Source organism: Seriola dumerili, unplaced genomic scaffold (assembly GCF_002260705.1).
Source record: "Seriola dumerili isolate Sdu_G_001 unplaced genomic scaffold, Sdu_1.0 BDQW01000128.1, whole genome shotgun sequence".
Taxonomy (NCBI): Eukaryota; Metazoa; Chordata; class Actinopteri; order Carangiformes; family Carangidae; genus Seriola; species Seriola dumerili.
The window spans coordinates 855,243-868,900 of NW_019174383.1; the positions used below are offsets into that span (position 1 = coordinate 855,243).

General features: G+C 41.7%; 1 protein-coding gene across 2 annotated transcripts; it reads right to left on the reverse strand.

The window, feature by feature from the left end:
• Positions 1–3,495: 3,495 nt before the first annotated feature.
• On the reverse strand, positions 3,496–13,229 carry LOC111224278 (septin-5-like). Of its 2 annotated transcripts, XM_022748705.1 has the most exons (12): positions 13,187–13,229; positions 12,968–12,978; positions 10,521–10,611; positions 9,124–9,210; positions 8,899–9,022; positions 7,249–7,383; positions 7,053–7,170; positions 6,448–6,549; positions 5,136–5,232; positions 4,880–5,015; positions 4,490–4,592; positions 3,496–4,377 (listed from the first exon to the last, which is right to left on the reverse strand). In XM_022748705.1, the coding sequence occupies exons 1-12, from the start codon at positions 13,227–13,229 to the stop codon at positions 4,315–4,317; spliced, it is 1,110 nt and encodes a 369-aa protein (XP_022604426.1). In that variant the 3' UTR covers positions 3,496–4,314. The 2 variants fall into 2 exon arrangements, with proteins under 2 accessions (XP_022604426.1, XP_022604425.1); XM_022748704.1 differs by lacking the exon at positions 12,968–12,978 and having other exon boundaries at positions 13,173–13,229.
• Positions 13,230–13,658: the final 429 nt, after the last annotated feature.

The window sequence follows — 13,658 nt, forward strand, 5'->3', positions numbered from 1 at the left end:
ATATATCAGTTTCATGTATTCTGACCTTGGTAACTGTTGCACAGTAATGAATTATGGTGAAAGATGACTGATAAAATGACGACTCTCTACCTTTGAAGCAGCTGTGAAGTCCGATTGTCTATCTATTGCTTGATTATTTACATTCCCATTTGTTTTCATTAGTTTACTGCCTGGTGAAGAACTCCTAAGTGAGCTAACTAACCTTTTCTATTCCTAGAAACAACAAAAAAATCTATTTTGATGGTTTTAGCTTCATTTCTGCGGCTGTTATAGCTAGCAACCAGCCCCCTCTGTTGGCCAAAACAAGCACAAAGCTAGATGTCTGTTTTTGATTCAGTTAAAAACAGGGACATTTCCGGGGTCACGCGACCAAAAACGGGGACTGTCTCCGCAAAACGGGGACATCTAGTCACCCTACTAGTGTTGCCAGATCTGACTTAAATTACCCCAAATTACCCCAATTTTAAGTTTTTATTTAGGAGAGAATATGAGCTTAAATATCAGTATAATTAAGTGTCTTTTGGATCATGTCACTTTAAATATTAAAAGTATTCACTTACATGAACAGATGCAAATTTTTACTATAGAAACAGGAAGTATAATATTGCCACGTAGTCAGTGATTTACGCAATGGGCTACAACTTGAGCCCCACTTAAATATGCTGAATTCAGTATTAGCACATCCAGTTTGTGTTGTACCCATGGATGTACAGACAACTATCAGTGGATTCATTTTATACTGCAGAAAACTTAAAATCCTGATTATTCTCAGGTGAGTTCTGCAGTTAGGAGCGTCTTTTTTGCTATGACTTCTAAGCAAGTCTATGGACATTTATCTGTGATGACCATTGGAGGTAATGATATCATCGGGAAGCACAAGTCACACTGAATCTAAAAATACATGTATCGGTCTTTGTGACTGTGACTCAGGCCTTAACCGCCACCGGTGCTGCTGCTGCTGCTGCTGATCACGTTGATAAGCATGACTTCCTGTGTGTACAAGTATCTTTCACCACATAGATATCTCTGCTTCATCTCCCTCAGTGCCCCCAGGACAGTTTCAACCTCTTCAATATAAACTAATGGCACAAATTATAATTTAATTACAGCTCTACTTTGTCTTTAGTGATTATTAGCAAATTTTAGCGTGCTAACCCTTTAAACTAAGAAGGTGGACATGAACGTTATTCCACATTCATGTCTAACCGCAAGAATCCAAGTGTGAAAAGCTGTTCACATCAGCCTTCCACTCATTTTATAGGAGCTCTTCACTGTTTGGATTTGGTTTTACTTGTAAACAAACTGAAAAAATATGCAAATAAAGAAGCTAAGTTGGCTTGTTTATCTGTTGTTACAACAACGTTAGCACTAGAGCTAATTTCCTTAGAACAAACAAGCAGAATAAGGGCTGTTTCTCTTGCTCTTCCCACTCTGCCAACATTATGTTTGAATGCAGCTTTAAACCTGTCAAAACATCAGCATGTTAGTATTGTCATTGTGAGCGTGTTAACATGTTGACTTTAGCATTTTGCTCCAATTAGCTTCAATTACGGCCTCACAGTAGCCACTAGCATGGCTTTAGCTCTTCGTCTTGTTTCATGGGCTTCCCTAAAAACCTAACACTTTATAAAAATTCATTAATTCAGTCTCATGTGGCGACTCAAAGGCAAAAACACAGAATCATCCTTTAAAGGGAGATTATGTAACTTCTGAAAGAGGAAGCGGCCCATTCATTCTTTAACAAATTAAAAGTTTAACCCATAAGTGGTTGCTGCTACAGGAAGCTACTTGAAATCTGTGGTCACAGTTTAAAGCTGCACTAACCAACACTTTCATAATAACAGTGGATCAAAATGATGATCATTTCAGGTGGACACAAACACAACTCCAGGTCTGTACAATTATTATATGAGCAACTCATCGCTCACAAATTCAGCATACAGACTTTTTAAGGAGATGTCAATCTGCCCCCAGGAGGCCAAAATAAATAATCAATGCGGCTTTAAATCAGTAGTTTATTGACAGAATTCATTTTACATTATAGGGATCCACTGCATTACCTCCTCCCCTCCTCTAATACACTATGTATTTTTTTTAAACAAAGTTGACTATAAAAAGCTTCCAGATGTTTGATGTTATCTGCTTTAGTTGTCTTTCCTTGAACCTCAGTGGGTTTGAGACAATAACCTTCAAGTTCTCTTGAAAAAATAGTATTAAACGAAGCGTTTAGGGTTATTTTGGAGAAAAAAAGTGCAAATATATTAATTCAGGACAGTTATGTCAATTTAAAAAATAACAAATAATTCAGAATTATCAAAAAAACTTTGTTAAACGTCAACACATGTTTATCTATTAGCATAAAAATACACTTTTAGATGAAAAGAAAGATTCATCTTTTCCTTCTTTCACTTCCTCGTTTTAAAGTAACACTGATTTTGAAAGTGCTACATAAAGAAAAGTTTTATTTTTATCATTATCATTATTATTATATCATTTTTAATCAAATTTTAGGATTTTACTTGACTTGTGAGAAATACTGATTATCACTGTATTTTTAGGCACACGAACACAACAAACATGCTCGCAGGAGATTGTCTGGAGAACACGTGTGTTTATGGCTTTCACTGATACGGAGTAAAAACTCTTAAAATGCATGAGACAGACACATTTACTGCAGCACCCAGATTAAAAAGAGGCTGATAGTATCGCACACATGTTGAGTCTGAGTGGTTGGTTTGTAGCTGTGGGTCATAACAGTCAGATTGTTGGATTTTAATCCTAAATTTCTAACAGTATTGCAAAGTACGGCCGTTCTCATCCCATAAAGCTGCTGAAAAGCTTATTCCTGCTTTTATTCAAAAGAGATCAGATTATTGCAATGATCTTTAAACTGCTCTTCTGAAGCAGTCAATTGAAAGACAATTGAAAGTCCTGCTAGACTTTTAACTAAAACAAGGAAGAGAGATCATATAACTCCGGTTTCCTCCGCTCACTCCACTGGCTCCCGGTATCTTTATCTCTCTCTTAATGGTTTGGCACCGGCTCATGTTGCAGACTCCCTGTTGTTTTATAAACCTTCACAAGCTCTTAGATCTTCTCTCTGCTTTTAATTACACACAAATTTACACACAACAAAATAAACGGCGCAGCTTTTTTTAAACTATGGTCCAAAACTATGGAAAAACCTGCCAAGAGCATTTTCTTTAAAATCGTATTTAATTCGGCTTTTAATTAATTCTCTCATATTTTACTTTTCTTACTGGTTTCTGTTTTTATTTTATTTTATTTTACATATCTTATCATCTACTGTCAATTGTGTATTTTCATTGTTCTTCTTGTTTTATTCTATTTCATTTTTAATTTCATTTTAAAACCATTTTGAGAAAATCTCTTGTATGAAAAGTGCTCAATGAATAAAAATTATTATTATTATTATTATTATTATTATTATAAAAAAGAGAGGAAACATAAAGCTTCTCAAAATTAAAAATAAAATGTTTTTAGGCTTTGCTGAGGTGGAAAAGTTGGTGCGTCAAAATGCGAGAAAATGTAAACGTGCATTTATAATCAGTGAATAAACGCTGACGTACGTGAATCATGTGACTTTAACATCACTCGTCTCTTCCAGTGAAAGGACAAAAGCATCAGCTGTGTGTGGTGTGATGAGGAGGAGGAGGGAACCTTCCTCACATTAACACATGAAACAAACAGAAATGTCAGATCTCCATCGTCTGACTGGATCTTATAATAACCTCGTCTCCTTCAGCAGCAGCAGAGGAGGGAAACACATTAATTCATTATTTCTGCTGATTTTTCTGTAAATTTGTTTAAAACTTGCAGTGAAACTTGCAGCAGCAGCAACGTACCATCAGCCACTTTTCAGTCTGGGTGCCACTCCACACAATAAGTTCATTAACTCCTGCATGAACTGAGGTTTTGGTGCTTGAGTCTCATTTAGTATCAAAGTATAAAACATAGTTGTAAATCTAAAGGTGATGAAGTGCAACCTACTCTCTATTGCCTAACGACACTCCCTTGGCTGATGACTGCAATAAAAAAACAAACCTTCTGAAAGGTGCCAAAACATTTCAGTTAAGTTAAAATACATTTCCCAGCATGCTCTCTTTCATCTACCGTTTCTTTGTGACCAGGTGAAGTATTTACTGTGATCATCTAAAAGGTTTTTTGGCTTCAGTGAGGGGTTATGTTGGTGCTGTGTGTTTGATCTTCTGTCAGTTTGTCTCCTAAATAAAAAGGTGTAAAGGTCACAGGTGTAACACGAGAGGTCAGAGGTCACAGGTCACAGGTCACAGGTCACAGGTCCTGCTCATGCATCTGCTGCTGCATCTTCTGGAGCATCTGCTGCATCCTCCTCAGCTGCAGAGGAGAGGGAACAAGGGGGGGGTGATTACATAATATCACATCTGGGTCATGGATTCACATCAGCGTCTCGGTGATGTAACACCTCCTGCTGGTTTTCTTCTCTCACCTCTTCGTCCTTCATTTTGATGAGTTTCTCCGTCTCCACGTCCGGAGTGGACAGAGGAAGGATGGGGAGGGGGCTCTCCACCCGCTTATCTGCGTTCATCTTACTGTGACATCACAGATAAACAACAACAACAACAACAACACACTGGTTTACTTTTGTTGGCAGAGACCTCACAGTGAGCCCTAACCCTAACACAGGAGGAGAAGAAGAAGAGAAAAGAGGAGAGGAGAAAGGAGGAGGAGGAAGAGGGAAGCAGGTGAAAGCTTCGACAACTAAACACAGAAGTTTTACTGTGTCTTTATTTATTTGTGGTGTGTTAAACTAGTGAGTGCGTTTCTTCACAAAAGGCCACAGTGAAGAGAAAACAAGGTGCAGTTCAGGGACACACACCTGGTCATGGTCTGGATGCACTGCGCTCTGTAGTTCTCGTAGTGACAGTCGCTGGTGATGTCCTTCAGGTCGTGCATGTGGGTTCTTATCAGCATGGTCCTCAGCTTCACGAAGTCGCAGTGGGACGGGTTCTCCACTGCGTGCGGGAAGAGATTAACATCGGCATTACTGGCGATTAGCGTTGTCATGGCAACACCGCAGAGAGCCGGGGATGGGCAGAAAACAAAAACGGTCCAGCTGAGAGAGAGTATCTTACCCTCCACGATGCCCCAGGGGTAGAGCCGCCCCCTCACCCTCTGACCTCGGGCTTCGACCACCGTGTTGCTGCCGATCACTGCGAACGGAGAGCTCTCCTGCAGAGGAACGCAAACACTCAGATCCTCTACTGAAGGTGCAAGTATTGATACCACTGATCAACGATCAATGATGTTTTTATACAATACAAGACATATGATGAGAGAAACAATCAGTCAACACCATGACTGAGTGTCTAATTTATACCTGAACCCTTGTCAGCACAGAAAGACAGAGTTAGCATTAGCACAACCGCTACCAGTGAGTCAGCCGCTGACGGTTACAAGCTAACAAACAAGATAAACAAATAAAATATGCTAAGTGCGCTAACTGTTCTAAAATAAGATGCTAACCATGTTAACCCTACTAAAAAGATGCTAACTACACTAACTGTTATGAGAAGATGCTAACTACGCTAACCGTTCTGAAAATATGATAACTACACTATCCATTCTTAAAAGATGCTAACTACGCTTATCGTTCTAAAAAATGCTAACTACACTAACCATTTCTGAAGAGACGCTAACTACACTAACAGTTCTGAAAAGATGCTAACTACGCTAACCGTTCTAAAAAGATGCTAACTACGCTTATCGTTCTAAAAAAGATGCTAACTACGCTAACCATTCTGAAAAGACGCTAACTACACTAACAGTTCTGAAAAGATGCTAACTACAATAAAACTACAAAAAAAGATGCTAACTATTTTTGGGCACTTTTGCCTTTATTGTGAAAGCACAGGGAGAGAGAGAGCAACAGGGAAGTCAGGCAGAGAGAGAGACTCATGGCCTGCGGTACTTGCTCTATCAGCTGAGCCACTGAGGCGCCACGAAAAGATGCTAACTACACAAACACTAACGTAGGTTCAGACTAGCTATCAGTGTTACATCTGCATTTTCTCTTATGGTGACTTGAAACAGAAAACAACACGACTCACTGAAACATTTAAATGACAGAGAAAAAAAAGAGAATGTTTTTGGCCGGTGAGGCGACGCTCGGCGACATCTACATTCATGACCTCAGTATTTCTGGCTGTGCAGCTGTGTAGTCATATGTAAAGCTGTACATCATGTTTGTCTTTTATTGTTGTACATAAAGTTTTAATCTGTAAAATAACTCGTAGCTGCAGCTGTGAGTAAAACGCACAATATTTCCCTCTTAAATGTAGTGAAGAGGAATAAAGTAGTAAATAAATTATAATACTAAAGTACTGAAGCAACAAACCTGTTAAACACCACAACGATCAGAAGCGATGGAGGATGTGTTCGACTCACCTTCAGCTCTTTATCTTGCCGCTTGAACTCCTCGTCTTCATCTGAGTCGCAGTCAGGGAACTGGTAGATCTTTATCCCATATTTATCTATCTCTTCCCTCAGCTGGAAGAAACACACACACACACACACACACACCCTCCCACTGAGTGCTGGATTTTAGCCGGAGGTCACTGGCCTGTGTGAGAGCTTTAAAGAGATAGACGTTTCTCCACAGAGATAAAATCTCTGTGGAGAAACGTCTGAGTCATTCACAGTGAAACGAGCTGAAAATGGATCCAAATCTAATGAAGCTCAACTTAGTTCCATAATCTTTTCCCCGTCAACTCAGGTCAGAGGATCAATATATTTACTGATGGTTAAAGTAAACATGTGTTGAACTGATACTGACTCTATTATTCTACACATTTTTATTTCTATTGAAATACAGGATTTAACGTAGAAAACAAGTTTATTTTTGGGAATAAAAAATACTGAGCAGAAGTCGAGAAAAAGAAATCAGCATAATTTTAAAGGGAAAGTTCATTATTTGGGGAAATATGTTTATATATTCACTTAAATCTTCATCTTAATATTAAAATGTGCGGAGGGATGGTTTGTGCTCTCACCCGCTCTTTGAGTTTCTTGATCTCGCTGGGAGTGAGGCAGTCGGCCTTCGAGATGAGAGGAACCACGTTCACCTTGTCCTGCAGCGCCTTCATGAACTCTATGTCGACCGGACGAAGCCTGAGGGACGATGTCAGCTTAATGCATGCGTGTTCGTACAGTAAGCACCGTGTGTGTGTGTGTGTGTGTGTGTGTTACCCGTGCTCAAACGGAGGAATGAAATACAGGCAGCAGTGAACTCTGTTGTCCTGGATGTTCTTCCTGTTGAGTCCGCTCTCGTCTCTGAAGTACTGTTCAAACTGCAGGTCGATGTAATCTGTGACGGGCTTCCAGCTGCAACACAAACATGTATGTTCATGTGCTTTCACTATAAACCTAGCTTTATTTTAAAGGAATAGTTTGACATTTGGACACATGCTCAAAACACACTGGATACACAAGGATACACGTCCAAGCTAACTCAGACAGCAGCTCATTTCCTGATGAGATTCCTCTGAAATATATTTTTTATTTATGTAAATATGCTGCAGAAACCGTGACAATAATCCTGTTCCTCAGTTAATGTGAAACACGACACAGAAGCAACAAGTGAAGGCATCGTGTGGCACTTTAGAAAAGAAAGATAGAAATCAGAGAGATCAATACAACAGGGTCAGGGAGACGGTGAGAAATATAATTAAAGTCCTAATGAAATCAGATTAAATCAATACTGTAGCTCAGCAAATGAAACTGGCAAAGCAACTCAAACAAAAGCCCATAATAGGATGATCAGAAACGATTTAAAGTCCAGAGGTTTTCTGGCAGGTTTTGCTGAAGCTAAAGGGACTTTAACACACGATATGTCATTTTCTGCCACTAGGGGTCTCTCAATCTAAACTATAAGAAACACTGGTGACCTCTGGAAGCAGCGTGGGATCATGGGAGTTGTTCCTGGGAATTGATTCAGCGTCATTGGTTCAGGAAGTTTTTATCAGCAGCTGAATTATCCTCAGAGGTTTCCTCCTCTCCAAAACAAACAGACCAGGTGATTAATTAATCAATCAATTACTGTCAGGTGGCCTGGACCCAGATAAGCAGCAGGACATCGGTGAATGGATTAACCAATTTAAAAAAATAAAAAAGCTTCCCAGATAGCAAAATAAATCTGTTGCTTGTTTCCCTCTGGCCCAGTATTGGCCCAGATCTGGCCCATATACAGCACGATTGTCTGATGCTACTTCCACATCTGGACTGATTCTCGTGCAGAAAATCTTCCAGCTGTTAGTCAGTACCGGAGGATAACAGCCGGACTCTGCCCGGATGTGGGAGTATATATGGGCCAGACCTGGGCCGAGGAACCAGGCAAACGTTGGGCCAGAGTTTTCATTCAAGAAGGATTGAACAGCTCGTCGCACTCGTAGTTTATAGATGTGTAACGTCTCCTGACATCTCTCAACCCCAATCAAAAACATATAAAAGTAAAAGTTTCTGTTTATGATCAAGAAATATTCATGAAATTTAAACCTTTTGTTGGAGGAAACAGAATTCAATGCTTTGTAACCACGATGTATAATAACACCATTTACTCTTTATGAATCATAAGAACTAGTACAGTTTACTGTTGTCAGGCTGTGCAGTGTGAGCTGTGCAGGTCCCTGCTGAACAGAAGACGTGCAGAGCTTTTATTTCTACGTGGGTGAAACTACAGAGAGAGACGGAGCTGAGGAGGCGAGGTCAGATCAGCGTTGTGTTCAGGAGCCAGTTCACTTAAGGTAAAACCAGAGAAAGCTCCATCTAATGTGATTTGATGTCTGATCTTGCACAGCTGCTTCTCCTGACCCGGCCTCAGGCTCCAGAGGAAACACTCACCACTCGGAGTTGTTGACGGCGTCTCCGAAACCCGGCGTGTCCACGATGGTGAGTTTCAGCTTCACGCCCTTCTCCTCGATGTCCACCGTGTGTTTCGTGATCTCGACCGTCTGATTGATTCGCTCTGAAACAGGAAACAGAAGTCATTCGTCTCCCCCCCCCCCCCCCTCTGCAGGTGCTCTCAGCCTCACCTGTGTGCAGACGTCTGATTGGCCGGTGACTCACCTTCAGCATTGAGCAGTTTTCTGTCTTTATGCAGATCAGTGAGGAACAGGCTGTTGACCAAGGTGGATTTACCCAGACCAGACTCACCTGTAACACACGTCAACACGTCAACTCCACCTCATTTATCTACTAATTAAGATTAAGATTTTACATCTTCAGATTAAACTTCAGTATTTTCACGGTGTGACTGTTCTTCCACACACAGAGACACGTGTTGTTTTCATGATTGTAGGAGCTGCTGCACAAAATGTCAGTTTGAAATGCCAAATGTACGGTGGCCCTGAAGCTCAACACACTGCAGCTGCAGAAAACACACGAAATCACACGAGCTGCACGTTCTCACAACACAACGGAAGTGTTTCCAGGGGGACACTAAAAAGTGATGGACCAGGTTCAGACGCACTTGTTGTTCAATTCTTTGTGACTTGAAATCAAAAGCACTGAACAACAAGCGTGTCCCAGCTTGGTTCGTCACTTTTTAGTGTCCCCCTGGAAACACTTCCGTTGTGTTGCGAGAACGTGCAGCTCGTGTGATTTGACTGCTCCGGGCCACCGTAGAAAACTGTCCTTTCACAGTTTCAGAGGATATCACACAGAAATCAACTCAAATAAACTTCACAAGAGACAGAAATTTTGACTTGATTCAAAGACGTATCTTCAGATTTGTGTTCGGGAGGAAATAAACGGCGAGAGAATCAAAACTGCAGATATGTCTTGAGCAAGCAGAGGAGCCGGAGGTGATGAATAATGGTTGAAAGTAATCATTATAAGAGCAATAGATAAACAGTTAAAGCTAAATGTGTGCATAAGGAGATAAAAGTAACGGATAAACACTTTCCAAAGCAACCTTCAAGTCTGACCTATATACACAGAACCGTTCTGCACCGTCGCCCAGACTCATCCAGGATCCAGGAGCGTGTGAAATCTGATCCGAGCAGTCAGACTGAGACACACTTATAAAAATTGAATTTGTCTCAAATATCACGTCGATATTTTCTGCCTTTCAGACTCGATAACGAGAGAAACGGACTGAGAGTCTGAACACGAGCCGTCAGATCGCTGTTGGAATCGTTGACATTGTTTTGTGGTTTTTGTGAACTCAGATATCTGAGTCTTCATTGTGGCTCCGCAGAGGTCACACTCTGAATATTTAATGGGCGGATTTAGAGTGTGATTAAATATTGTTGTGTAATAAAATAATGCGGTGACTCATCTGGTTCCTGAGGACGAACGCTCGGATTTTAACACGGAGATTTTTCACAGGAAACAAGAGATTTGTGAAAACTGAGGTGTGATGTTAGAGAGTCTTTCTCTTTATGTAACAAAGACTTGAGACGCGTGGATGAGACTGTGCCATCAGCCGGACCGGCGCTCAGAGAGGCCACGCCTCTCCTCACCTGCCACCATGAGGGTGAAGTCGAACCCTTTCTTCACCGACTTCCTGTGCACCTGATTGGGCAGCGTCGCGAAACCAACGTAATCTTTTTCCTGGAAACAATCAGACGGAGAAAGAAACATTAAAGCAGCTGCAGTGACGGGGGCCTGCGGCTGTAAGAGAATCTGCCCCCCCACCCCCACCCCCACTGCCTGCTGGGTCAGTTCTGCTCCTTCGCGGTACAGTAGCTGTGTTAGTAGGACATTCCCATGATTCCTTGCATGTTTTATTGAAGCGGCGAGGAGACGGTGGAGGCTGAGCGCTCGGCCTCACAGAGTATTCATAATACAGTGTGGCAGGCAGCCACCGAGGGGGGGGGCAGAGACATGGATGTACATCTGAACATGAGGAGGGAAAAAGTCCGCAGGAAACCACTTGATCCAGTTCCTTCAAAACAAAAGCCTTACAATAAAAGTCTAACATTTCATTCAGGGCATTTCATTTTGATCATTTCTCTTCTTTCATCTCGCTCGAACATTTTTCTCTGTCTTTGTCTTTTATCTGAACTCTGTCACTTTCAAACAGGAAATACAAACAGTCACTTCACACAGAGGCTCTGAGCCTCCGGGCCCCGGGGCCTCTGCCCTGTAGGCCCCTGTGTGTGTGTCCAGCTCGTGATAATTGACTAAATCATATGAGAAGAAACTGTTGTTGTTTTCAGCTGGACAATCCTGACAAAAACCTGACAGACGTAACAATAAATTCAAGTTCTAAATCAATAATAGCTGAACTTATTATCTGAGCAGCAGGACAGTGATATTTAAAAAAAGAATATAATGTAATTTAAAGCAGAAATCCTGTTAAAACCAGAGGAGCAGGACAAAGCCGAGGCAGGAGACAGCTGGTGTGTGATGTGATAAAAGTGCAGCTCCCTCGTCCCGCATTAGATTTTCCCAAACATTTCCACTTGAGGACACAGAGAGCTTTTAATACCAAATGTAATGCAGAGTGCATTAGAGGGATCTACTTAGGGAGTGACTAAGGAGCTGTGTGCATGGAGGTGTGGGGGTGTTCAGTGTGTGTGTGTGTGTGTGTGTGTGTGTGTGTGTGTGTGTGTTCCTCTTCAGTATTGCTTCCATATTGACATTTTGTCTGCGGATGCGTTCGCTTGTCACGCCCACACACACATCACAAAAATACACACATGCAGTCTGCAGGCTAACAGCTCGCTGCGTCTGCGTCTGCGTCCACTGACTCAGCCTCAGCGCCGCCGCCGTGCAACACGCCACGAAAACACAGAGCTGGGAAACATTATGAAACCGCTCCATACGTCTGAAAATAAAGATGTTCGCACTGGAAGCTGTGAGGACACGCTGTGTGTGGGAGATTTTTCTGACCTTAAGTAGCTAAACAGATCACCTTATTCCACTTTTCCCTACATTATTACATCATATACTTTAAAGCCAAAGCAAGTAGACGATGAAAAGTAAATTCATTAAGAACTATTTTCATCATTTTTTAACATTTTGAGTCTTTTTCTTTTTTTAAAGCAAAAATAACAAACTCTCTCTGATTCTCGCTTCTTCAATAAGAAGCTTCGCTGCATCAGATGCAAATCAATTACAAACTGTTTGTCGGTTTTGTCCTGTTAGCTGGACGAAACAAAGACACTTGAAGATGTTGTTTTAACTGGTGAATCAATTAGTTTCAGCTGCATCACGTCTCCACAAACATTCAAACAGCATGACTCCATGTTTTCTTTATTGATGCTGCTTCACTCACACGAATGGAAATGTTCCAGATCTTCGTTTAAACATGACATATTTAATATCTGACAATTATTGACAACCATTAATCGATCAGTTGATCAACAGATACTTAATAAGAGGTTTTTGAAGCAGACATGTTGTTTTCTGACTCCAGCTTCTCTAACGGGAGGATCTGATGTTTTCCTCTGGAGTTTGGACGGTTGGTTGAATAAAACAAAGACATTTTAATGATCATTTTTCACTATTTTCTGACATTTAATCGACCAAACAATCGATCGATTAGTCAAAAAAAAAAAAAAAAAGTCGTATATGATGATTAACAGCATGAAATCTGCTGGAGCCAATTAATATGTGGCATCAGTTATCAAACTAACTGCTCATTAATGTTCCGTTGATCGACTGATGGATTAGTCCACCAGCTGCTCCAGCTCTACAATCATGTTTACAGATGTGCACAGATGTTAGATGATGATGAGTAGAGATAAGGCAGGAGGCTTGTGATGACTGACCAGGGTCACATCTGTAACAGCTGGAACAGTGACCACAACGAAGTGAAGCGGTTTGATTCGTGCAGGTGCGACACAGCAGGGGGGCTTTTATTTTTTAAGAGTCATCATCACTCACACACACACACACACACACACACACACACACACACACACACACACACACACACACCTCTGTCTGCTGCGTCTCTTACCTCTCCATCATCTGCAGGCGGATTCCAGGAGGCGTCAGTCCGAGCAGAGGAGCCACATCACCGGTTGCAGCAGGAGAAAACACCCGGAGGAAGGACGATAATAACAAAAAAAAAAACACACACAATGTGGATTTCTGGAGGTTCATCAATCGATGTCTGATCGATTAACCGAGCAGCTGTGACACGCGGTAGGTTTATGAATCACCTGCAGGGGCTTACCTGAGCGGGGCGCGCGGCTCTTGTACCTGCTGTTGGCCGTCATCTTGGACTCACTGGGAGGAGAATGCGTCCGAACTGGGTGGAAGGGGCGGGGCGGGTCTGGAGCCGCGGCTGGTCCCTATAATAAAGCCTGAAGATATCACACCGCCACGGCGGGAAGATGCTGCAGCAGCAGCTCAGAGATTCATCTCAATCACAGCAGGAAATAAAAGGAAAATCTCCTTATCTGTCTTTCAGTCGTCGGATTTTGCACGACAGGTTCTGAGCTGTGGTTTCTGACTGGGAGCTTTTCCATCAGGAGCAGTGGTTGCAGTTCATGTGACTCACCAGCAGGGGGCAGCACAGCTCAAAGAACAGCACATAATATAGATCTGTTTAACAAGAGGAACAAAGTGCATGGGAAGGACAGGACAGTTTCTACGGTTTCTACATGGTTCAGTGTCTCAGTGTTTCTGAAAGTGAAGCTCAGAAC